Consider the following 26,492-nt stretch of genomic DNA (forward strand, 5'->3'; position numbering starts at 1 on the left):
GGATTCCGTTTTTTCCTAACAGACTGAGTTGGCGTCGTGTATTCTTGGATATCAGCAAACTCACATAGCTTTGGGATTTTCTTGTTTTTTTTTTGAGACAGAGTCTTGCTTTGTTGCCTGGGCTGGAGTGAGTGCCGTGGCATCAGCCTCGCTCACAGCAACCTCAATCTCCTGGGCTCAAGCGATCCTCCTGCCTCAGCCTCCTCCCGAGTAGCTGGGACTACAGGCATGCGCCACCATGCCCAGCTCATTTTTTCTATATATATTAGTTGGCTAATTAATTTCTTTCTATTTTTAGTAGAGACGGGGTCTCGCTCTTGCTCAGGCTGGTCTCGAACTCCTGACCTTGAGCGATCCGCCCGCCTCAGCCTCCCAGAGTGCTGGGATGACAGGCGTGAGCCACCATACCTGGCCACTTTGGGATTTTCAATGGGTAAATATTCCTGGTGTGTGAAAGAGCGTGATGCATAGGCCGGGCGCGGTGGCTCACGCCTGTCATCCTGGCACTCCGGGAGGCTGAGGCGAGGGGATTGCTCAAGTTTAGGAGTTCAAGACCAGCCTGAGCAAGAGCGAGACCCCATCTCTACTAAAAATAGAAAGAAATTAATTGGCCAACTAAAAATATATATAAAAAATTGAGCCGGGCATGGTGGCGCATGCCTGTAGTCCCAGCTACTCGGGAGGAGGCTGAGGCAGGAGGATCGCTTGAGCCCAGGAGTTGGAGGTTGCTGTGAGTGAGGCTGACGCCATGGCACTCACTCTAGCCCGGGCGACAGAAAGAGACTCTGTCTCAAAAAAAATAAATGAATAAATAAAAAAGTCCATCTTTCTCTCCGGGATTTCAAATCCCATCATTTTCATTTATGAGATGTCCATATATAGTGGTGGCTATTTCTGGGTTTTAATTCTATTTCATTGGTCGGTCTGATTACGCCTGTGCTAGTATCACATTCTTTTTTTTTTTTTATGTTTTAAGTTATTTAAAACTATTTTTCTTTTTATTTATTTTCTTTACTTTAATATTTTTTTTCTTCCTACAGGAACCTACATGAACATCATATGGTTTTAATTTCCGAGGCCTCACATTATCTTTTTAAAGCTGGTGTGGCTCTTTGTAGCTCTGACTTTGCTATATTTTCCCAGATATCCCAGGATGTTTGTTTTTCCATAGGAATTGTATTTCACATCAGCTTGTCTAGTTCCAGAGAAAAGTGTTTTTATGGGATCACATTAAAACTTTAGCTTTTCTGAGTCCCAGGCTGGCGGGCGTCGGGGACTGAGCCGCTCTGCCCGCTCTGAGGAGGGTTGGCGGCCAATCGCTTCTTCCTTCGCTGTCCCCGCCAAGCCGCTGCCGTCTACACTCCGTGTTCTAGGGAGAAAGAGAAGATGGTGGGCCGGAAGAGACGGAGTGACCCCAACTTCAAGAACAGGCTTCGAGGCCGGGCGCGGTGGCTCACGCCTGTCATCCTAGCTCTCTGGGAGGCCGAGGCGGGCGGATTGCTCGAGGTCAGGAGTTCGAAACCAGCCTGAGCAAGAGCGAGACCCCGTCTCTACTATAAATAGAAAGAAATTAATTGACCAACTAATATGTATATATAAAATGAGCCGGGCGTGGTGGTGCATGCCTGTAGTCCCAGCTACTCGGGAGGAGGCTGAGGCAGGAGGATTGCTCGAGCCCAGGAGTTTGAGGCTGCTGTGAGCTAGCCTGAAGCCACGGCACTCACTCTAGCCTGGGCAACAAAGCGAGACTCTGTCTCAAAAAAAAAAAAAAAAAAAAAAAAGAACAGGCTTCGAGAAGGAAGAAAGAAACAGAAGCTTGCCAAGGAGAGAGCTGGACTTTCCGAGTTACCAGATCTTGAAGATGCTGAGGCTGCTCAGAAATTCTCCCTTGAAGAAACGCAGGTTAGTGAAGAGTTAGTAGCTCAAGGTGAGTTGGAGAAGGGTGTGGACCGTCTCACGAACGCAGTTGCTGCGCGTGGACAGCCGCAGCAGTTGCTCCAGGTGTTGCAGCCAACTCTTCCACCACCAAGTGTTCCAGATGCTTCTGACTGAGCTCCCGACAATTAGCCAGAGAATTGTTAAGCGCTCAGAGCTCTGGCTGAAGATGATGTGGAGTGAGAAACAAATGTCAACGTAATGAAATCTCAGTTAAAAAATACTTTAGAGATTCTTCAAAAAAAATTAAAAATAAATAAAAATAACTGGGCCGGGCGCGGTGGCTCACGCCTGTAATCCTAGCACTTTGGGAGGCCGAGGCGGGAGGATTGCTCAAGGTTAGGAGTTCGAAACCAGCCTGAGCAAGAGTGAGACCTCGTCTCTACTAAAAATAGAAATAAATTAATTGACCAACTAAAAATATATATACAAAAAATTAGCCGGGCATGGTGGCGCATGCCTGTAGTCCCAGCTACTCGGGAGGCTGAGGCAGGAGGATCGCTGAGCCCCGGAGATTGAGGTTGCTGTGAGCCAGGCTGACGCCACGGCACTCACTCTAGCCTGGACAACAAAGTGAGACTCTGTCTCAAAAAAAAAAAAATAAAAAAAAAAATAAAAAAATACTTTAGAGATTCTTAACTCGGAAGTTGAGCAGCTCTGGGGGAGTAAGGGCAAATATGCTTGGGACGGAATATCCTGCTCTGAAATCTGCCAAAGTTCACGTTTGCTTTGTGTAGATCCATTTGTCACTTTTATTTATTTTTTTCCCAGTGAAAAGTGTATTTTGATAGAGAGCTTTTCGTTTTATAAATACACTACGAGTTACTGAAAACAAAAAACAAACAAAACTTTAGATCGTGGTAGGGAAGTGATGTCTTGCTGGTTTTGACGCAAGAACCAGGGACATATTTCCATTTGTTTCAGTTGTCTTTGGGGAATGTTTTATAGTTTCCTTTGTATGGATATTGAACATTGTTTGTGTAGTCCATTCCTAAATATTTTGTCCTTTATTTTTTTATAACTTAAAAAAATTATTTCCCTTTAATACATTTTAATACTTATTTTTCCCTTTTCCTTTTTTGCTCATATTGAATTTTTTTTTTGATGCCCCTGTAAATGGGCATTTCTTTTAATTAGGCATAGTATTTGCATGTACCCTACGTATACCCTGCCGTAGTCCTTAACCCATCTCCAGATCACTCATAATACCTAACACGATGTAAATGCTACGTAAATAATTGTTATACTGTGTTGCTCAGGGAATAATGACGAGAAAAAAGTCTATAAACATTCAGCACAAGTGCAATTTTTTTCCCCAAAGTTTTTTTTTTTTTTTTTTTGAGACAGATTCTCACTCTGTTGCCCAGGCTAGAGTGAGTGCCGTGGCGTCAGCCTCGCTCACAGCAACCTCCGACTCCTGGGCTCAAGCGATCTTCCTGCCTCAGCCTCCCGAGTAGCTGGGACCACAGGCATGCGCCACCATGCCCGGCTCATTTTTTTCTATATATGTTTTTAGTTGGCCAATTAATTTCTTTCTATTTTTTAGTAGAGACGGGGTCTCGTTCTTGCTCAGGCTGGTCTCGAACTCCTAAACTTGAGCGATCCTCCCTCCTCGGCCTCCCAGAGTGCTGGGATGACATGCATGAGCCACCGCACCCGGCCGGTCTTTAGTTTTATATTCAACAATTTTTATGTGGTCTATTCCTAAATATTTTATCCTTTTTTTTTTTTTTGATGCCTCTGTAAATGGGGATTTCTTTTAATTAGGCATAGTATTTGCATGTACCCTATGTATATCCTGCCGTAGTCCTTAACCCATCTCCGGATCACTCATAATACCTAACACGATGTAAATGCTACGTAAATAATTGTTATACTGTGTCGCTTAGGGAATAATGATGAGAAAAAATTCTGTACACGTTCAGTACAGATGCAGTTATTTTCCCACATGTTTTCAGTCCAGGGTTGACTGAATCCACGGTGTGGAACCCGTGGATACTAAGGCCTGACTGTGTACGGTTCTTTGTGTTATGCAAGCAGCTTTTCTGTTAACTATGAATTTCCAAATTAAAAGTTTAAAAAAAAAAAACAAACAAACTATTACAGACTTTCTTTCCAAAAACAGCAAACTTCAGCCATATAGCTGCAGGGTCAGTAACCTTTTATCCTTTTACCTCCTACTTATAAAAAAAAAAAATGTTTCCTGAAATGCTGACAAGTTAATATTTCAAAAAGCTCCACATTCGGGCTCGCTGAGAAAAAGAGGAAACGTTCACTCGGAAATGATTACAAGCAGTCAGTCATACTTTCCCCTACTTGAAAACAAAACTCGACGTTGGCTGTTGCCTTTAAAAAGTTGGCTGGCCCTTATCTTTTTTTTTTTTTTTTTTTTGAGACAGAGTCTCGCTCTGTTGCCCAGGCTAGAGTGAGTGCCATGGCGTCAGCCTCGCTCACAGCAACCTCAGACTCCTGGGCTCAAGCGATCCTCCTGCCTCAGCCTCCTCCCGAGTAGCTGGGACTACAGGCATGCGCCACCACGCCCGGCTGATTTTTTCTATATATTTTTAGTTGGCCGATTAATTTCCTTCCATTCATGGTAGAGACGGGGGGGGGGGGGTCTCGCTCTTGCTCAGGCTGGTTTCGAACTCATGACCTTGAGCGATCCTCTAGCCTAAGCCTCCCAAAATGCTAGGATCACAGGCGTGAGCCACCGTGCCTGGCCAGATCACATCTCTTGAGTTAACTACAATTAGCTGAAAGGCTCAAATGTGTTGACAGCATAAAACATTCAAGAGATGGACCTTTGTCAAGGAAATTTCTTTATCCTCATTTCTATACATTGGAAACCAAACGCATGATTAGTCAGGATTTGTTCAAGGTGTTAAAAGTGGTAAAAATGCTGGACTAGGGCTGGCAAGGTAGCTCATGCCTGTAATCCCAGAACTTTGGGAGGCCAAGGCGGGAGGATCGCTCAAGGTCAGGAGTTGGTCTTGCCAGACGCAGTCTTTACTAAAAATAGAAAAATTAGCCCAGCATGGTGGTGGCGCCTGCCTGTAGTCCCAGCTACTCGGGAGGGAGGCTGAGGCAGGAGGATCGCTTGAGCCCAGGAGTTGGAGGTTGCAATGAGCTAGGCTGACGCCACGGCACTCCAGCCAGAACAAGAGAGCGAGACACTATCTCAAAAAAACAAAAAAATCAACCTTACTAGCATGGAAAAACTATATATATATATACATACATATATATATTTAAAACAAATTAAATAAAAATAAAGAATACAATTTTTTAAAGAAAAGGTGAGTTTTTTTTCCCCACCAGAATGTAATCCATCAACATTGACTTCAAACCTTTTCCTGCGCCTCTTACAGTTACTGTTTTTCTCAACGTAAATGAAAGGTCTCAAACTCCTGAGCTGGAGCGATCCTCCCGCCTCGGCCTCCCAGAGTGCTGGGATGACAGGCGTGAGCCACCGTGCCCGGCCTGTTTTGTTTTTCTCAACGTAAATGAAAACAAGGGGCTTCAGATAAAGCCAGATAGCCTCAGTTTTCGAAATTCTCGTAACTTGTGGCTAGTTCTACTACAAAACCTTCAAGTTTTGCTGGGACGAGCAGGGCTGGGGGTACAGACAGCTTTGCCTGTGTACACCCCACATTCCTGGAAACCTTTCTCAGCCAAAGCTAAGATTGCCGCTCTCCTAACGAATGCCACTGCTTCCTATAACCAATGCCATCTGCTTTGCCACCTGGTGTTGCAAACAGTCTGTTTTCTTTCGCCGTTGCTAGATCACCCTGTTTATGTTTTTGATCTCTCACCGCTGCTGCTGAGAGCCTTTCATTACAGGAAAATCAACTCTGAGGTTAGGCTGTAGAAAATATTTGCTTAAATTCTCAACAGTCTCATAGTACGCTAAAATAAAAAAATTCTCAACAGTCCGGCGAGTAGGGGGTTGAAGGCAGGGCTCTGTCACTCAGGAGGAGGAAAACGGAGGGTGTAGCTTCTGAGCTGTCCCTGGTCAATTAGGTACTTTATGCCTCTCCCTTTTATTTCCCGTTCATCTTCAAGCCCTTGGCTTCTGCCACTGTAGGCGTTAATCATCTGAAAGCCAGGATGTTTCACTTCCTCAACAATCAGCTTCACCAAGAAATTTCTAAGATTCTCGTTGACTCATGATTGTTAATTAAAAGGTCATTTGTACTTTATTTTTTTGAGACAGAGACTCACACTGTCGCCCAGGCTAGAGTGAGTGCCGTGGCGTCAGCCTCGCTCACAGCAACCTCCGACTCCTGGGCTCAAGCGATCCTCCTGCCTCAGCCTCCCTGGTAGCTGGGACTACAGGCATGCGCCACCACGCCCGGCTGCACTTTTTTCTATGTATTTTTAGTTGGCCAATTAATTTCTTTCTATTTATAGCAGAGACGGGGTCTCGCTCTTGCTCAGGCTGGTCTCAAACTCCTGAGCTCAAAGGATCCTCCCGCTTTGGCCTCCCACAGTGCTGGGATTACAGGTGAGAGCCACTGGGCCCTGGCGCGCTGTTTGTTGTTTTAATCCACTAAGATTTGGTATAGTTTGTAATATAAGCTGTAGGCAACTTGTACAGCGTACATGAATGAAGAACAGCAGGAGATATTTCATGCATTCTACAGCAATTAAGTCCTTTATGCTTCTCCCTTTTATTTTCTGTTCATTTTCAAGCCCTTGGCTGCTGCCACTACAGGCGTAATCATCTGAAAGTCAGGATATTTGACTTCCTTAACAATAAGTGTCACCCAGAAATTTCTAAGATTCTTGTTGACTCATGATTGGTAATTAAAAGGTCATTTATATATATCTTTTTTGAGACAGAGTCTCACTCTGTCGCCCAGGCTAAAGTGCTGTGGCGTTAGCCTAGCGCACAGCAACCTCAGACTCCTGGGCTCAAGCGATCCTCCTGCCTCAGTCTCCTTGGTAGCTGGGACTACAGGCATGCGCCACCACGCCCGGCTAATTTTTCTATTTTTAGTAGAGATGGAGTCTCACTCTTGCTCAGGCTGATCTGGAGCTCCTGACCTCAAGCAATCCTACTGTCTCAGCCTCTCAAGTAGCTGGGACTACAGGCATGCACCACCGTGCCCGGCTAATTTATATAGATATATATATCTTTAGTTGTTTGGCTAATTTCTTTCTATTTATAGTAGAGACGGGGGTCTCGTTCTTGCTCAGGCTGGTCTCGAACTCCTGACCTCGAGCGATCCTCCCGCCTCGGCCTCCCAGAGTGCCGGGATTACAGGCGTGAGCCACCGCGCCTGGCCTGAAGTTGTAATTTCTTAGCACTTTATGTAAGATTGAGAAAATGTCAAGTATTCACATCAAAGGATGGGGTGGAAGATTATAGAGTGGCTAAATTCCTCTAACCCAGTTAGCATTGCTGCTTGGTATATACAGAAGCTTGGCTCAACTCTGCTGTATGGCTAACCACAGTTTTGGAATCTGTACTTTTCTATTATTTGTACTGGCAGATTTTTTATTTATGTGGATAATTGAAAATTGACCGTAATTATGAAATCTGACAACCTCAAGGCAAACTTGTTGAGAAGCACATGGTAGAAGCAACGTGAATTGAGATATTTTTCACCCACTGGACGACCCAAGTTGTGTTTGCTCATGGTTAAAGAATGTGCCATCTTATAATCCTAGCACTCTAGGAGCCCGAGGCTGGAGGATCGCTCAAGGTCCGGAGTTCGGGAAACCAGCCTGAGCAAGAGCGAGACCCTGTCTCTACCAAAAATAGAAAGAAATTAATTGGCCAACTAAAAACATGTAGAAAAAATGAGCCGGGCGTGGTGGTGCATGCCTGTAGTCCCAGCTACTCGGGAGGCTGAGGTAGTAGGATTGCTTGAGCCCAGGAGTTGGAGGTTGCTGTGAGCGAGGCTGACGCCACGGCACTCACTCTAGCCTGGGCAACAGAGTGAGACTCTGTCTCAAAAAAAAAAAAAAAAAAAAAAAAAAAAAAAGAATGTGCCATCAATCACAATACCACCACCAAACAAACAAAACAGAAAAAATCCTCAATGACAACAAAGAAAGTTTCTCGCTTAGAAACAATCTTAGTAGAGGGGGTGGGGGGAATGAGCAATATACGTAACCTTGACATTTGTACTCCCATAATATGCTGAAATAAAAAAAAGTGAAAAAAATAATTATTGATACAGTAAAAAAAAAAAGAATCTTAGTAAAACAAGGCTGACATTAGGAAGAAAGGAGAAGTGAGAAGTGATTTGAGGAAGTGAAACAAAGGTTAGCAAAGCCCGGGGTATTTCTGTAGAACCTGCTAAAAGAGGAACTCGAAGATATCATGCCTTGTATTTGCTAAGATCTCGGGAGCTGAGTTTGCATATTTTGAGACTGCAGAGTGTTCTGATGAAAACAGCAAATGTAAAGAAAAAAAAATTTAAAAACATAAAAAAATAGAAAGAAAAAAAGATAGGTTTCAGTTTCTTGAGCAAAAAGAAAAAAAAGAAAACTTAAAAAAGATTAAAAAAAGATTTGTTTCTTGAGCAAAAAGAAAACTTAAAAAAGATAACAAAAACAAAGAAAAAAAAGACTTCAGTTCCTTGAACAAAAAGAAAAAAAAAAAAACTTAAAAAAGATAAAAAAAGAAAGAAAAAAGGTTTCAGTTTTTTGCACAAAAAGAAAAGAAAACTTAAAAAAGATAAGAAAAGAAAGATTTCAGTTTCTTGAGCAAAAAGAAAAAAACAGAAAAATTAAAAAAGATAAAAAAAAGAAAGATAAAAAGATTTCAGTTCCTTGAGCAAGAAGAAAAAAAAAGAAAGAAAACTTATAAAAGATTAAAGAAAGAAAAAAAAGAGATTTCAGTTCCTTGAGCAAAAAGAAAAAAAAAAAAGAGAAAACTTAAAAAAGATAAAAATAAAAGACAGCAGCCAGCTCACGGAGGCAGCAGGGCGCGGAGTGGGGCTGGGGCCGAGCGGGCACGCGCGGTGACGGGCACACACCTGAGGACGCAGGGCTCAGGTGCGCTGCCTGAGCGCCAGGGGCCAGAGCCGTTTGCACGTGAGCTAACTCGCTCCGTCCTCGTCCTCACGGCAGGCGGTGGGGCCCGTGCTACTCTTAACCCCGTTCTCAGGGAACCGAGGCTCGAGGCTTGGAGACACTGGGGGCTTTCCCCACACAGCTGCTGAGTGCCCGCATACCCTCGGGGCTGAGCCCAGGTCCTCTGACCCCAGACCTGCCCTCCGGGCCTCTGTCTGGTCCCCAGGCCCTGGGACGACCCAGGTGGGGTCCAGCCCTCTGTCATCTCGGCGTGGGTACCTAAATGCATCGCCTGGTTTGTCTTTGTTTCTTTGAGACAGAGTCTCACTCTGTCAGCCTGGCTAGAGTTGAGTGCCGTGGCGTCAGCCTTGCTCACAGCAACCTCAGACTCTTGGGCTCCAGCGATCCTCCTGCCTCAGCCTCCCTCCCGAGTAGCTGGGACCACCACGCTCGGCTGATCTTTTGTATATATATTTTTAGTTGGCCAATTAATTTCTTTCTATTTGCAGTAGAGACGGGGGTCTCGCTCTTGCTCAGGCTGGTTTCGAACTCCTGAGCCCGAGCAATCCGCCTGCTTCGGCCTCCCAGAGTGCTGGGATGACAGGCGTGAGCCACCGCGCCTGGCCCTGCATTTAATCTCTTGAACCTTCAGATCAAGAGTCAGCATTTTTAGTCTGTTCTAAGTACTACCAAGTGTATTACAGAGGTTTTAAACACAAGAACATTATTTTATTACATCTACGAGTTACGTGATTCATTAAAATGAAAGTCATTAAAATGAATACTTTAATCTGTAAACCAGCAAATACATTTTTATGTGTAAGATTGAAAAATTACTAGATGCCTGTTGTAAAAGTTTCTGGGAAATAAAAAATGAAAGACTACAATTCTCAATACAGTTTTTCTACTGGTTACAATCTGCCCTTAGTATCTCAATTTCTGCCTACAAATTGGTTTAAGAATATACATTTTTTTTTTTGGCCGGGCGCGGTGGCTCACGCCTGTACAGCATCCCAGCACTCTGGGAGGCCGAGGCGGGAGGATCGCTCGAGGTCAGGAGTTCGAAACCAGCCTGAGCAAGAGCGAGACCCCCGTCTCTACTATAATATAGAAAGAAATTAATTGGTCAACTAAAAATATATATAGAAAAAATCAGCCGGGCGTGGTGGCGCATGCCTGTAGTCCCAGCTACTCGGGAGGGAGGCTGAGGCAGGAGGATCGCCTGAGCCCAGGAGTCTGAGGTTGCTGTGAGCGAGGCTGACGCCACGGCACTCACTCTAGTCTGGGCGACAGAGCGAGACTCTGTCTCAAAAAAAAAAAAAAAAAAAAAAAAAAACAACCAAAACCATACATCTGTAACTCACAAGTTTGCTAGGAGAGTGCAATTTGACAATAGACAACACCTTTTGGTAGTAAAGGCGCTCGGCAGTGTTTGGCAATCTTGTTATCATTGACAGTATAGACAGTAGCTCCCCTCGTCTGTGGTTTTGCTTTCTAGGTTTCAGTTACGCAAGGTCAACCACGCTCTGAGAATATTAAATGGAAAATTCCAGAAACGAATAATTCGCACAATTTTAAACGGCCTGCCGCGCTGAGTGGCTGGCACGGTGAAATCCTTAGCCGTCCAGCCGTCCCGTCCCAGCCAGGACCTCGGTCATCCCCGTGTCCCGCGTCACGTGCGCTGTCTGCACTAACCCGCGGTGAGCGCTTAGTCTCCCGTTATCAGGTCTACTGTCCGGGTACCTCAGGGCTTGGGTGCGGGGAACCCTCGTTTTACCCAGTGATGGCCCCAAAGGCAAGGGCATTCATTGGGATGTGTCAGAGAGAAGCTACAAAGTACTTCCTTTAAGTGAAAAAGGTGAGGGTTCTCCACGTTTTTTCTTTTTTTTAGACAGAGTCTTGCTTTGTCGCCCAGGCTAGAGTGAGTGCCGTGGCGTCAGCCTCGCTCACGGCAACCTCAGACTCCTGGGCTCAGGCGATCCTCCTGCCTCAGCCTCCCTCCCGAGTAGCTGGGACTACAGGCATGCGCCACCACGCCCGGCTCATTTTTTCTATGTATATTAGTTGGCCAATTAATTTCTTTCTATAGTAGAGACGGGGGGTCTCGCTCTTGCTCGGGCTGGTTATGAACTCCTGACCTCGAGCGATCCTCCCGCCTCGGCCTCCCAGGAGCTAGGGTTACAGGCATGAGCCTCCTCGCCCGGCCTCCACGTTTTCTTTGCCTCGGCAATTGTGGTAAAACTCACTTTCGAACTGATCATAGAAGATTTCACTCACTCTTGCGTCGGGATCAGGTGAAGCTGTGTTAGGTCCCGACTTTGTAGACTGACTAGTTTTTTTTCTTTGGACAGAGTCTCACTCTTGCTGTCCGGGCTGGAGTGCCGTGGCGTCAGCCTCGCTCACAGCAACCTCAGACTCCTGGGCTCAGGCGATCCTCCTGCCTCAGCCTCCTCCCGAGTAGCTAGGACTACAGGCATGCGCCACCACGCCCGGCTGATTTTTTCTATATATAATTTTAGTTGGCCAATTAATTTCTATTTATAGTAGAGACAGGGGTCTCACTCTTGCTCAGGCTGGTATCGAACTCCTGACTTCGAGCGATCCTCCCGCCTTGGCCTCCCACCAGAGTGCTAGGATTATAGGAGTGAGCCACCCTGCTGGGCCTGACCAGTTTTGAATTACACGAAATGACTAAATTTCTATATTCGGCTTGAAAGACACAATCCAAATGTAGGGGCGGGGCGCGGCGGCTCACGCCTGTCATCCCAGCACTCTGGTGGGAGGTCGAGGTGGGAAGGATCGCTCGAGGTCAGGAGTCCGAGACCAGCCCGAGCAAGAGCGAGACCCCCGTCCCTACTAAAAATAGAAAGTAATCGGCCAACTAAAAATACATATAGAAAAAACTAGCCGGGCATGGTGGCTCATGCCTGTAGTCCCAGTCCAGGCGGAGGTACAAGGATTGTCGAGACCAGGAGTCTGAGGTTGCTGTGAGCGAGGCTGACGCCACGGCACTCACTCTAGCCCTGGCGACAGAGCGAGACTCTGTCTCCAAAAAAAAAAAAACAAAAAAAAAAACAAACACAAAAACCAAATGTGGGCATGAAACTCTACCGTGAATCCCCACAGCAAGGAAAATGGCCAGCTTATTTCTACGTGGAAATCCCCAACTGGGACACCACGTCCACCATCTGACGCAGAATCTCTCTTCCACTGGAACGCGCTGGGAGGTCACCTCTCTGGATGAAGGGTTTTAGGTGAGCGGGTTCTGCAGCAGAAACGCCTGAACCAGGAGCTCCGTTTCGGCGTGGGCAGAAACACCTGGGGACAGCGGAGGAGAAGAAAGGAACGAAAAGGTTTCAAGGTCAAAAGCCTTTGAAAGCCGAGCACACTTTCTGACGTTCACGTTTCCGCTTGCATCTCCTGCAGGAGGGTAAACCGAGGTGGGAGTGGGACCTTGTTCATCTACTTGTGCGCAGAAGATGCACAAAAAAATCGGAGTCCTGCAGGCACGGGACTTCATTTGGCCTCTATTTTAAAACTTGGGGAAATGCTGCAAAAAAATGAAATAAAAAATAAAAAATTTAGGTGTTTTGCTTCTTTCAAGAAACCAGAGCCTCTGGGCACGGTGGGCCCGTCTTCCCACGCGGAAAAGGAGGCTGAAGCCGAGAACTGGCTGCTCTCTGTACTAAATACGCTGCACAATTGCCCATTTTCCACTCCTCGGGGACTCCCGCGGTTTATGCAATCCACACAATCTTTTTTTTTTTTTTTTTTATAAAATCTCACTCTGTTGCCCGGGCTAGAGTGAGTGCCGTGTCGTCAGCCTCACTCACAGCAACCTCCAACTCCTGGGCTCAAGCGATCCTCCTGCCTCAGCCTCCTCCCGAGTAGCTGGGACTACAGGCATGCGCCACCATGCCTGTAGTCATTTTTCTATATATATCAGTTGGCCAATTAATTTCTTTCTATTTATAGTAGAGACAGGGTCTCGCTCTTGCTCAGGCTGGTTTTGAACTCCTGACCTGGAGCGATCCTCCCTCCTCGGCCTCCCAGAGTGCTGGGATGACAGGTGTGAGCAATGTGGCCAGGCAGGCCGGCCGGCCGCAACCGTTTTGGTTTTTTTTTAAGCGTTTTTAAAAATTTTTTATTAAGATTTTACTATTTTTTTTCCTACTGATTTCTCTCTCTTTTTTTTAAATTTTATTTTTTTTTTTAATTTTTTTGAGACAGAGTCTCACTTTGTTGCCCAGGCTAGAGTGAGTGCCGTGGAGTCAGCCTCGCTCTTATTTCTATTTTCAAAACTACTTTGTTTTCTGCAATTAATTTGCAAAAAAATAAAAAAATAAGAACTGCTTTGGTTGATTAAAGGTAGTTCTGGGTGGAAAAAGGAAAAAAAAAAGAAAAATAAGTTAAAATAAAATTTAAAAAAACTACTTGTTTCCTATTATATTTCTATTTTTGCATAATTATACTTAATTATAACCATACATTAAGTTGCCTTTCCTGCTTGTCAAAAGGAAGACCCCTTCCGTGGCTGCTTCCTGCTTCCGGTCCAAGCCGTCCTAAATCTGCGCGTCGTTTTTTAACGCTCCCACCCTAACCTACTCTTCCGGAACGGTAAAAAAAAAAACAAAAAAAACCCACAGACGTTAGAGGATGACAGCGTGGCGGTCCCGGCCACCGAACACCAGCCGTGGGTGACCCCCGGGCGACTCCGCGGAGCCCCGCCACCCCGCTGGGCGCGGCGAGCGAGGGACGGGGAAACTGAGTCCGGGACCGCTGCGCGCGGGAAACCCGCTCTCGACGCCCCACAGGCGGCGCGTCCGGCGTCCGGGACGCTTTCGAAGCGCTTCGGAGCGGTTCCCACAGTGCAAAGCGCTTCCCGTCCGCGTCCCCGGCGTCCCCGCTGGGCGCGGAGAGCGAGGGACGGGGGAAACTGAGGCCGGGACCCGGCCCACAGGCGAGGCGACAAGTCCGGCAGCCCGGGGTGACGCTGCGGGCGCCGCCGGCATCTTGACGTCCCCGTCGGGACGGCCGCCGGGTCGCCGGGCCCGGTCCCCGTCACGGCCGCGACCCTCACACGCCCGGGGCTGGACCCTGCGACCCCGGGACGTCGCCGGCGTCCCCAGCGCCCCGCGTCGCGCCTGCTTTCGTCGCGCTCCCGCCACGTGACAAGAGCCGGCGACGTCACTTCCGGCGGCGCCGAGCATCCGGCGCGCGCGCATGCGCAAGGGCGCCCGGCCTCGGCGAGCGGGGTCAGCGGCGCCGCCGCCGCGACGCCAACGGGGTCGCAGCGCTGAGGGGCCGCGGCGGCCCGGGGTCGGGGGTCCTGCCGGGGTCGCTCCCTACGTCGGCCCCGCGCGCGCCGCCCCCCGAGAGGCGGCGGGGACGTCCGGGCGCTTCCGGGGCCGCGGCGGCGCCTCGCGCAGGCCCCGCCCCTCGGCCCCGCCCCGCCCCGCCCTCCCGCGCGCTGCGGACCGGGCCGGCGGGGCGGCCGGCGGGCGGGCGCGGGATGTGAGGCGAGGCGGGGCGGGCGGCGCGCAGCGAGCGAGGGGCCGCGCGGGCCGGCGAGGGCGGGCGAGGGCGGCGACCCCGGGCCGCGCGCCGCCACGCCGGCGGGGCCATGAAGAAGTTCTCGCGGATGCCCAAGTCGGACGGCGCGGCGGGCGGCGGGGCCGGCGGGGCCGGCGGGGGCTCGTCCGTGGGCGTGCGGGTGTTCGCCGTCGGCCGCTACCAGGTCACGCTGGAGGAGTCGCTGGCCGAAGGTACGGGCGCCGCGCGGGCGCGGGAGGCTGGGGCGTGGCGGCGGCGGCTCGGTCCGCGCCCTCTCGGCGCGCCTTCTGCCGGGCCGGCGGGGCTGTGGGGCCGGCGGGGCTGTGGGGCTGCAGGGCTGTGGGGTCAGCGCGCCTTCTGCCGGGCCGGCGGGGCTGTGGGGCTGCAGGGCTGTGGGGTCAGCGCGCCTTCTGCCGGGCCGGCGGGGCTGTGGGGTCAGCGCGCCTTCTGCCCGGCCGGCGGGGCTGTGGGGCTGGCGGGGCTGTGGGGTCAGCGCGCCTTCTGCCGGGCCGGCGGGGCTGTGGGGCTGCAGGGCTGTGGGGTCGGCGCGCCTTCTGCCGGGCCGGTGGGGCTGTGGGGTCGGCGGGGCTGTGGGTCCTGCGGGGCTGTGGGGTCGGCGGGGTTGGCGGCGCTGTGGGGCCGGCGCGCCTTCTGCCCGGCCAGCGGGGGTGTGGGGCCGGCGGGGTTGGCGGGGCTGTGGGGCTGCAGGGCTGTGGGGTCGGCGGGGCTGTGGGTCCTGCGGGGCTGTGGGGACGGCGGGGTTGGCGGGGCTGTGGGGCCGGCGGGGCTGTGCTGGCGGTGCTGGCGGGGCCGGCGGGGCTGGTGGGTCTGGCGGGGCCGGCGGGTCTGTAGGGGCCGGCGGGGCTGGCGGGTCTGGCGGGGCCGGCGGGGCCGTCTCCGGGGCCGGCTTTCTCTGCCGCCGGCTGCTCGGAGCGGCGCGCGGCTCTCCCCCTGCCGGCTTTCACCTGGTTCCCTGCCCTGGAGCGCGCGAGCGGACGGAGATGGTCGCGGGGAGACGCGCCGAGCTCCCGGGCGCCCCGCCAGGTGGCGGCCAGCAGGCGGCCTCGCTCCCCGGTGTCCGGGCGGCCCTCGCCCGCCCTGGGCGGTTGGGCAGCGCGTGGGAGCCGGCTCGCGAGGGAGCTTTACTCCGTGGGGAAAACCCCAAACCCTTAGACTGCGAGTTCTGTGTTCCTGGCAGGACCGGCCGTGCAGACCGCTCCCCTGTCTGTCGCGGCTTCGCTGGCCTTGAGTTGGAGCTGCAGAGTAAACGCTTCGGCAGTGGATGGGGGTCTGCTGGCGAGCGGGTGGCCCCATTCATTCATTCGTTCAGTCAGTCATTCATTCAGTCAGTCAGTCATTCATTCACGTATGTGCGTATGTATGTATTTATGTATTTTTGAGACAGACTCTCACTCTGTTGCCCAGGCTAGAGTGAGTGCCGTGGCGTCAGCCTCGCTCACAGCAACCTCAGACTCCTGGGCTCAAGCGATCCTCCTGCCTCAGCCTCCTCCCGAGTAGCTGGGACTGCAGGCATGCGCCACCATGCCCGGCTGATTTATTTTTTTCCTTTATTTATTTATTTATTTATTTTCTATTTTCAGTTGGTCAATTAACTTTATTTTTATTTTTAATAGAGACAGGGTCTCGCTCTTGCTCACGCTGGTCTTGAACTCCTGACCTCAAACGACCCACCCCCCTCGGCCTCCCAGAGAGCTGGGATGACAGGCGTGAGCCACAGAGCCCGGCTAATGTTTTTCTATATATATATATTAGTTGGCCAATTAATTTCTTTCTATTTATAGTAGAGACGGGGTCTCACTCTTGCTCAGGCTGGTCTCGAACTCCTGACCTGGAACAATCCACCCACCCGCCTCGGCCTCCCAGAGTGCTGGGATGACAGGCGTGAGCCGCCTTGCCCCAGCCGAGTGGCCCTTTTTAAGTTATATGGTTAAGAGAAAAGAAATGGAAGACCATAGTTTTGGTTCTGTGAGAGTTAGACACATTGGTGTGGTTTGAAACCAGTAGGCTGAGATTCCACTTGTGTTTTTTTTTTTTTTTAAATGCTATGAACATTGGTAAATTAGTGCAAAAGAAAAACCTGAAGATTTGTGTGTGAAGTATTCTAAAGAGAAAGAAATCTTGAAATATTCAGGGGTGGATGTCGTCGTTTGGGAAACGCTTGCCCAGTGTAACGAGCCTAGCCCACACCTTGAAGAGGTAGGAGGGTCCTTCGCTTCTCAGAAGAGCGAGCGTGTGGTGGACGGTCTCAGTGAAAGATTCGCCGTGCTGTAAACTTTTCTGGCTCCTTACTGCGCATGAATTTCAAGTGTTGCCTTAGATTGGGTTGTAGGTTTTAAGAACACATGGCTGGCCGGGCCCGGTGGCTCACGCCTGTAATCCCAGCACTCCGGGAGGCCGAGGCGGGAGGATTGCTCGAGGTCAGGAGTTCGAGACCAGCCTGAGCAAGAGCAAGACCCCGTCTCTACTATAAATAGAAAGAAATTAATTGGCCAACTAATATATATACAAAAAATTAGCCGGGCATGGTGGCGCATGCCTGTAGTCCCAGCTACTTGGGAGGCTGAGGCGGGAGGATTGCTTGAGCCAGGAGTTTGAGGTTGCTGTGAGCGAGGCTGACCCCACGGCACTCACTCTAGCCCGGGCGACAAAGTGAGACTCTGTCTCAAAAAAAAAAAAAAAAAAAAACAAACACATGGCTAACTCACATGCCATACTTCTGTCTTCGAATTGTGTTAGTCACTGATCGAAGTGTAGCTTGAGTGGTGTTACGCTCACGTTGTTCCACTAAATCCCAGGCGGGTCTTTTATTTAATAGAAGATATTAACGTAAACTAGACTTGGAATTCCTAACTGCTATCACTGCCCCAAACATGTCCTTTTGCTCTCTCCAGGCAAGCCATTTTCAATATAAATAAATAAATTTGGAAAATGAAAATAAAAATGAATTTCAAAGGAAGAGTCCTCATTCAGCCACAAAAAGCAAAGAACGAAAAAATGTTTGCAAGCACTCATGTCCACTGACTTTTGCCATAAGTTTGTCGTTTCTCTTAGAGAGACCAGTAATCAGGTGATAGCAGGAAGGAAGCGAGGGTTGAAGGTGGAACTTCATCCTCCACTCCAGCTCCACGTCCTCCCTGGAGCAGAGGCCAGAGGCTTCCTTCCCTGTGTGTTCCTCCTCTCTTCGGCAAACACGCAGATGCGGTCATCAGGATCCAGTCTGCCCTTGGACCATCCCCGCTGGTTTACGCTTACTCCGGGTGCTTGATAGCTCCTCTCCTTCTCAGTTAGGTGACGCCACAGTTAAGACGATGTGTTTTAGCACAAGTGTAGTTCACATTTAAGCATGAATTAATTCACCAGTAATTGACAAGTTCGCCCGGTCATAAGGTCGGGGCAAGTGCTTGTGAGAAGGCATTAAGACGTAAGAATACCCAAACTGGGCAGGGGTATGCCACCGAGTAGGAAAAGCGATAGATGCTAGGACAGACCAAAACGCAAACTTTGTAGATTTTACTTTTTTTTTTTTTTTTTGCTTCCACTCAGTATTGTTTAAAGAGGGCCAGGACACAGTGGACTCTGGGCCCCAAGGTATTTTTGCCTTGCTGCTGCGAACATAGGCAGCTTACTGAGTGACCCGTGCAGTGTGTTTTTGATAAGTCAGTCCCTGTCTGTCTCTTTCTTTTATTATTATTATTTATTTTTTTATTTTTTACCTGCCCCTGCCCCCCCCCTTATTATTTATTTTTTTATTTCGGCATATTATGGGGGTACAGATTTCAAGGTTTCAATAAATGCCCTTTCCCCCCTCCCCCTATTATTAGTAGTTTTTGAGACAAGAGTCTCAGTTTGCTGCCCAGGCTAGAGTGAGTGCCGTGGCGTCAGCCTCGCTCACAGCAACCTCCAACTCCTGGGCTCAAGCGATCCTCCTGCCTCAGCCTCCTCCCGAGTAGCTGGGACTACAGGCATGCGCCACCATGCCCGGCTAATATTTTGTATATATATATTTTTAGTTGGTCAATTTCTTTCTATTTTTAGTAGAGACGGGGTCTCGCTCAGGCTGGTTTCGAACTCCTGACCTTGAGCAATCCACCCGCCTCGGCCTCCCAGAGTGCTGGGATGACAGGCGTGAGCCACCGCGCCCTTTCTTTTACACACACACAAACACACACACACACACAGAGTTATGTTCCCAAAAGTCACCATAGGTGTGGAATTAGCAGATAGTGAACCATTGCTCTTGTGGGGACCACAGTGTTAGATTCCTTAGAACTTTTGTGTCAATTGATCAGTGTACAACCTTATTTTATTTTATGCGTATTTCTGTTTAAAGATACCTTATTTACTCTATATCGATGATTCATGCACATTGAAATCACGGCCAACAGCACTATAATGCTTAAATGAAGGTTATCCTAACACTTGTATTTTCTCTGTAAGGTACTTTATGGTCTTCTTGCACTTAGGAACATTGCAGCACTTCAGCACCATGTTTGGGGGCCATTTTAAAACAGTGAAATCACAAATAAAAAAAGCGCAAAAATGAGGGAAAAAAATGGCACTAAGTAGACCCCGAAAAGGGTTTACAGAATGAGAGCTGTAACAAGAATGTGCAAGTCAGGAAACTCAGATTTTTCTTCCTTGTGCATATGTCTGCAAACGACCGTGAAAGTGACGTGGGTAATTATTTGGGGCAGACAAAGAAATGTTAGCAAGTAGATGAATTTCCAAATATGGAATCCCAAATAATGATAAACCGTTGTTACATACTCATATGCACACGTGTGTCATGTCTACAGTTTAAAAAACCCAGGGCCGGGCGCGGCGGCTCACGCCTGTCATCCCAGCACTCTGGGAGACCCGAGGAGGGAGGATCGCTTGAGGTCAGGAGTTCGAGACCAGCCTCAGCAAAGGCGAGACCGTGTCTCTACTAACGACAGAAAAATTAGCCAGGCTTGGTGGCGTGGGCCTGTAGCCCCAGCTGCTTGGGAGGCCGAGGCTGGAGAGTCGTGTGAGCCCAGGGGTTTGAGGTTGCTGTGAGCGAGGCTGACGCTATGGCACTCTGGCCCAGGTGACAAAGCGAGACTCTGGTCTCAGAAACCCAGACTCTCAGGGTTGTAATTAAACTGTTGAAGTAGTTTTCTCTCCGAGACATTGTATACTTCGTGTCGCCGTGTCCTTCTGGTCAAGCACTTTCCGGATGTTTGAAAATGCTGACAGGCTGCTCAAGGGTTTAGGGGACCGGCATGGTGAGGAGTTTTTTTTATGATTTTTCCCAAAAGCCGCTCGGTTTCGGGAGTCCGTGCTAAGCAAATCCCAACTTGGGGCCGTAGAAATGAGATGGAGTCCTATGTCGATTTTAGCTTGAAACAGCGTCAGGTCCTCAAGCACATGGAATCAATTCAGTGTGACCTTCGAAGTTTTTCTTGAGACATGCCTCATCATGAGAAGCCTTTGGTGCTAGTCTGAGGAATTCAGTATCGATTGATGATGGGAAGAAGTTGGTTCTTTTTTGTTTGTTTGTTTGTTTTTTGTGTTTTTTTTTTTTTTTTAGTTTTAGGAAATTGGTTCTTTTTTTTTTTTTTTTTTTTTTTTTTGAGACAGAGTCTCGCTTTGTTGCCCAGGCTAGAGTGAGTGCCGTGGCGTCAGCCTCGCTCACAGCAACCTCAGACTCCTGGGCTCGAGTGATCCTTCTGCCTCAGCCTCCTCCCGAGTAGCTGGGACTACAGGCATGCGCCACCATGCCCGGCTAATTTTTTTTTTTTTTTATATATATATATCAGTTGGCCAATTAATTTCTTTCTATTTATAGTAGAGACGGGGTCTCGCTCAGGCTGGTTTTGAACTCCTGACCTTGAGCAATCCGCCCGCCTCGGCCTCCCAAGAGCTAGGATTACAGGGGTGAGCCACAGCGCCTGGCCAAATTGGTTCTTGAGTAGGGGACGTTTTTTTCCCCAAAATGTCCTTGGTTCAAAATGGACTTAAGACATTTAGACTAGGGTGTCAACAATAACTTGTTGATATAATCTAATCATGAGGTTATGGGGCCTCGATAGGAATGATAGCGTGAATACAGTGGAATGGGTTAGACTTACTGAGAAGGATGTGGGGTTATTGGCTCTGTCATTAATTGGAGGCCGGGAATTTACCACAGGGTTCTTTAAAAGTGGCCGGGTGGCCGGGCGCGGTGGTTCACACCTGTCATCCCAGCACTCTGGGAGGCCGAGGCGGGAGGATCGCTCGAGGTCAGGAGTTCGAGACCAGCCTGAGCAAGAGCGAGACCCCCCCGTCTCTACTAAAAATAGAAAGAAATTAATTGGCCAACTAAAAATATATATAGAAATAAAAATGAGCCGGGTGCGGTGGCGCATGCCTGTAGTCCCAGCTACTCGGGAGGAGGCTGAGGCAGGAGGATCACTTGAGCCCAGGAGTTGGAGGCTGCTGTGAGCGAGGCTGACGCCACAGCACTCACTCTAGCCCGGGTGACAGAGTGAGACTCTGTCTCAAACACAAAACAAAAAAACGTTGGTCTTGATCCGAATCACTCGGAGGAGGACTTGATAAACGCAGACGGCCGAACCTGGCCCCTGACTTCGGCCCCTGACGTTAGACTGAGCACGCCTGGCTGGGGCCCGCACTTCCTTTCCCGCTGCCTTCCTCAGCCACACACTGACACTGCCGGTCGGGGGGCCACACTCCAGAGCCTCTGATTTAGAGCAGGCAGAGGGGACTAAGGAGGAGCTGCCAGGGAGGGAGGAGGAGCAGCAGGAGAACCCGATGCCCGGGAACACGAGAGCATTTCGGGAGGGGATGGAGTGGACAGGTGTGTTGCTGAGACGTCACTGATCACATTTTTTTTTTTTTGAGACAGAGTCTCACTCTGTTGCCCGGGCTAGAGTGAGTGCCGTGGCGTCAGCCTCGCTCACAGCAACCTCAGACTCCTGGGCTCAAGCGATCCTCCTGCCTCAGCCTCCCGAGTAGCTGGGACTACAGGCACGCGCCACCATGCCCGGCTCATTTTTTCTTTTTTTATTATTTTCTTTCTTAGCCAGTCAGTACTACAGGATAACTAATTTTTTCTATATATATTAGTCGGCCAATTAATTTATTTCTATTTTTAGTAGAGACGGGGGTCTTGCTCTTGCTCAGGCTGGTCTCAAACTCGTTAGCTCAAACAATCCAACCGCCTCGGCCTCCCAGAGTGCTGGGATGACAGGCTTGAGCCACCGCCCCCAGCCCTTAACCTACCTTTTGAATCTTATCTCTGGTTGTTTGCTAGGTGGCTACTCTTTGCCCCAGCCACAAAATGTTCCCACCTGTGACTCAGTCTTGTACTGTCACTGCTTTTGCCTGGGTAATTCCTGCTCCCTAACTACCGGTTTATGATCTCTTCCTCCTCTCTGTGGACGCCTGTAGCTATTTGCTTCTTGCCATTTCTCCTTTTATCACATTTGATCTTTTGTCTGGAGCTGTAATTATGTAAGCACTTGGAAACCCTAAGGTGGTTAATTGTTGTTCCGCCTCTCATCGCCCCTAGCAGATAGTAAACTTCTTGAGGCCAGAAGCACTCTGCTTTGATTGCTCTTGTATCACACAAGTACACTGGACACTCAGATACTTTTCAAAAGAAATGATGTTTGACTTTTCTTTTTAAAACAGACAGGGTTCTTCATTGAGACCTAATTTGCATATTGAAAAGCACCAATGAAGGGCTCTTTTTTTTTTTTTTTTTTTTTTTGAGACAGAGTCTCACTCTGTCACCCGGGCTAGAGTGAGTGCCGTGGCGTCAGCCTCGCTCACAGCAACCTCAGACTCCTGGGCTCAAGCGATCCTCCGGCCTCAGCCTCCTCCCGAGTAGCTGGGACTACAGGCATTCGCCACCATGCCCGGCTCATTTTTTCTATATGTTTTTAGTTGGCCAATTAATTTCTTTCTATTTTTAGTAGAGACGGGGGTCTCGCTCTTGCTCAGGCTGGTCTTGAACTCCTGACCTTGAGCGATCCTCCCGCCTCGGCTTCCCAGAGCGCTAGGATGACAGGCGTGAGCCACTGCGCCCGGCCCAGTGAAGGGCTTTTTACTGAATTTTCTACTTTGGTGAAGACAGACAACAGTCAGGGCAAAGAGTCATTGCACTTAGCCTCCTTGAAGCAGTAAAGAAAGAATAACCCAGATACCCCTTCATGGTCATCTTACGCTATTGAAATTATATTTTTCTTTATTCTGCAAAAGTGACTCAGTTAAAAAAAAAAAAAGTGTTATTACATGCAGTTGTGAAATTGTTTTATGTTCTGTTCATCTCTGTACCCTCCGTTCCTGCCCTGTATTACATATCTAGCAATTTCTTTTGTTGAACTAAACTCTCAGGAAACATTGTTTGCTCTCCTGAAACGAGGAGTTATTGTCTATTATGAAACTTAAGGGGGATAATGTGTGACAGTATTTAATAGTGCATGCCAAATTTCTCAGTAAATATGGGTGAACTTTAGATACAGATTTGGTTGTAAGTTTTCAGTGAAATCTGATTCTGAAATTGTAGTAACTTGCTCTCATTACTATCACTTTTTGTTTCTTTGTTTGTTTGAGACAGAGTCTCGCTTTGTTGCCCAGGCTAGAGTGAGTGCCGTGGCGTCAGCCTCGCTCACAGCAACCTCCAACTCCTGGGCTCAAGCGATCCTCCTGCCTCAGCCTCCTCCCGAGTAGCTGGGACTACAGGCATGCACCACCACGCCCGGCTAACTTTTTCTATATATATTAGTTGGTCAATTAATTTCTTTCTATTTTTAATAGAGACGGGGTCTCGCTCTTGCTCAGGCTGTTTTTGAACTCCTGACCTTGAGCAATCCACCCGCCTCGGCCTCCCAGAGTGCTAGGAGTACAGGGGTGAGCCACTGCACCCGGACTAGTATCACATTTATGTTTGTAAAAAAATATGAATAGCTTAAATTATTATATATCATTGAGCCATATATAATTTCAGGTTTCAATCAGTTATGTAGAATTTTGACCTCTGTAGTCACATATGCTTTCACAGTAAAATGGAAATGATCTGCAGCAAAGAATGCTATGTAGAATATTACCGTGTTTCCCCCAAAATAAGACAGGGTCTTATATTTATTTTTCCTCAAGAAGACACCCCAGGGTTTATTTTCAGGGGTTGTGTTATTTTTCTTTAAGTACGGTACAACCACGTACATTGATCCAAATATAGTGAAGTCGTCTTCTTCTGGAACATCATCCTCACTCTCCAGACCCCAAATCCCATCCTGAATGTCTTGCGACTCTGTTTCCTTTAGAGCCACCGGCCCCGATCTCTCCTGTCGAGCACTAGAGCTCTCACGGGGCGGATGAGAAGGGCTGCTCGAGTTCTTTCCCGCTCCGCGATGACACGCATGGGTTGTGCAGATGTGCTGCGCAGCCACGCCCGTCACCAGGGCTGATTTTCATAGCCACGCCCATCACTAGGGCTGATTTTCATAGCCACGCCCATCAGTAGGGCTGATTTTCATAGCCACGCCCATCAGTAGGGCTGATTTTTGGGTTAGGGCTTCTATTGCACAGGTGCTTAGACATCCTGCTGGGGCTTGTTGTATTGATGGGTCTTATTTTCTGGGAAACACGTTTTTAACACATACTTCTCTTTTGATTTGTTTGTGTTATCATTGTAAGGATAGCTCCTAGGATGTAATTTTGATTGTCCACTGATATATTTTTCTCTAGAGGTGGCAGTTTCATTCAAGGAAAAAGTACTAAAACAGTTATTCCTGGGTTTCAGTATTACAAAAAAACATAGTGGAAATTATGCATTTATCTCCAGTAAAGGCGCTAAATTGCACAGACATTGCCACATAGATTTGCTTTCAGCTGTAGTTACCTGTTGTGGATATCCCTTACATTCTCATGCTGAGCAGATCGAAAACATTATGTCTTTGGCCATTTAGAAAACAATGGAAATGAATCGATATCTGTTAGTATTTTTCATCCTGGGGTCTGCAGGAGGGAAAGATAGGAAAAAGTCCTTGATGTTGTCCCTTTTAGAGATTGAAGGTGGCATTGATGTTCTCACATTGATTCCAGGTTTTTGAGGCAGAGTCTCACTCCGTCGCCCGGGCTAGAGTGAGTGCCGTGGCGTCAGCCTCGCTCACAGCAGCCTCCAATTCCTGGGCTCAAGCCGTCCTCCTGCCTCAGCCTCCTCCCGAGTAGCTGGGACTACAGGCATGGGCCACCACGCCCGGCTCATTTTTTTCCCTATGTTTTTAGTTGGCCAATTAATTTCTTTCTATTGTTTAGTAGAGACGGGGTCTTGCTGTCTGTCGCTAAGGCTGGTCTCGTATTCCTGACCCCTTGAGCGATCCTCCCGCCTCGGCCTCCCAGAGCGCTAGTGATGCCAGGTTTTCTATAGTATTCTTTATGAGCTTCTTCTATGTTATCTTGGTTTTCTTTTTCCATTTCTGTCCCTTTTTTTTGTTTGTTTGTTTGTTTTGGTCGAAACTGGAGGTAGACCATGTACATCTCCTAGAGCGTGTTTGGTAGCTATCGAAATGATTAAAGCGTTGATTCGAGATGCCAAAATTAAGGCCTTCTTAAAACCGTGACTTCAAAGCTGCCACACTTTTCTAGTGGTCTGGGTACAGAGTTTCATCTCCAAGGGGGTTGGGACTGTTTATTCCTTGGTTTCATCTTGCGTGCGTCTGGCAAGCCATCCGTCCGCCCCTCAGGCCTGCTGTTTTTAGGGGCCTGAGCTGGGAAGTCGAGTGGGTTAATGTTCTAGCTGTTTTACATAGCTGGGCACTTAGTTAATTTGGAGATTCTTTGTGCGTGTCGTCTGTACAAATGAGGTCAGTTAGCGCATGTCTGCTGACAGTTCTAAAAGTCCCCCTGCAGGGAGGAGTGCAGTGCGTGAGGCCCTCTTCACAGAGAGACTCTGTTTTTGGAGTTACTGGTTTATCCTAGTCTTGCAGAATTCCAGGAACATTAAGGGCGTGATTTGGAATATAGCCTTTAGGGAGAGGCATTTTGCCGTGGGTATTATTTTAAAATACGAAACGATTATGGCTGCTGGTTTACCTATCGTAACATTTTTTTATTATTATTATCATCTTTGAAATAGTGCTTTCTTGGAGGAAAATATCGGGGTGTGGGGGTGTGGGGGAGTCCTGACAGCTGCTGATCTGAGTTCTTGCCTTTAATTCGCTTCAAGTTAATTTATTTTGTTTTTTTGAGACAGAGTCTCACTCTGTCGCCCGGGCTAGAGTGCCGTGGCGTCAGCCTCGCTCACAGCAAACTCCAACTCCTGGGCTCAAGCGATCCTCCTGCCTCAGCCTCCTGAGTAGCTGGGACTACAGGCTTGTGCTGCCACGCCTGGCTAATTTTTTTTTATGTTTTGTAGAGATGGAGTCTCGCTATGTTGTTTAGGCTGCTCTTGAATCCTTAGCCTGAAGCAGTACTTCCACCTGGGCCTCCAGAAGTGCTGAGGTTACAGGTGTGAGCCACCATGCCCAGACTTTTTTTTTTGGTTTTTAATGGTGGTAAAATATACATACAATTTACCACCTCAGCCATTTGTAAGTGTATAGTTCAGTGGCATCAAGTACGTTCTCACTGTTGTGCACTCATTATCACTCTCCATTTCCAGAAAGTTTTTTTTTTTTTTTTTTTTCCTGAAGAGACAGGGTCTTGCTCTGTGGCCCAAGCATGAGGGCAGTGGTGTGAATCGTAGCTCACTATAGCCTCAAACTCTTAAACGATCCTCCTGCTTCAAACTCCTGAGTAGCTGGGAATATACCGTGTTTCCAAGACATAAGCCCTACGGAAAAAATAAGCCCTAGCAGGATGTCCTAGCAGGATGTGCCCAATAGAAGTCCTACCCTGAAAATCAGCCCTAGTGATGGGCATGGCTATAAAAACAGCTCTAGAGAGGGGAGTGGCTATGAAAATCAGCCCTAGTGATGGGCGTGGCTATG

General features: G+C 48.6%; 1 protein-coding gene across 4 annotated transcripts in view; it reads left to right on the plus strand.

Annotated features, from left to right (window-relative positions):
- Positions 1-14,470: 14,470 nt before the first annotated feature.
- Positions 14,471-26,492, plus strand: part of BMP2K (BMP2 inducible kinase) — a 76,752-nt gene continuing 64,730 nt past the window's right edge. The window contains exon 1 of one of the 4 annotated variants that reach the window (XM_075998680.1): positions 14,471-14,726. In XM_075998680.1, the coding sequence (XP_075854795.1) occupies positions 14,585-14,726 (142 nt within the window). In that variant the 5' untranslated portion in view covers positions 14,471-14,584. The remainder of the gene's footprint in view (positions 14,727-26,492) is intronic. The other 3 variants (XM_075998681.1, XM_075998683.1, XM_075998684.1) reach the window with 3 other exon arrangements.

Source organism: Microcebus murinus, chromosome 29, assembly GCF_040939455.1.
Source record: "Microcebus murinus isolate Inina chromosome 29, M.murinus_Inina_mat1.0, whole genome shotgun sequence".
Taxonomy (NCBI): domain Eukaryota; kingdom Metazoa; phylum Chordata; class Mammalia; order Primates; family Cheirogaleidae; genus Microcebus; species Microcebus murinus.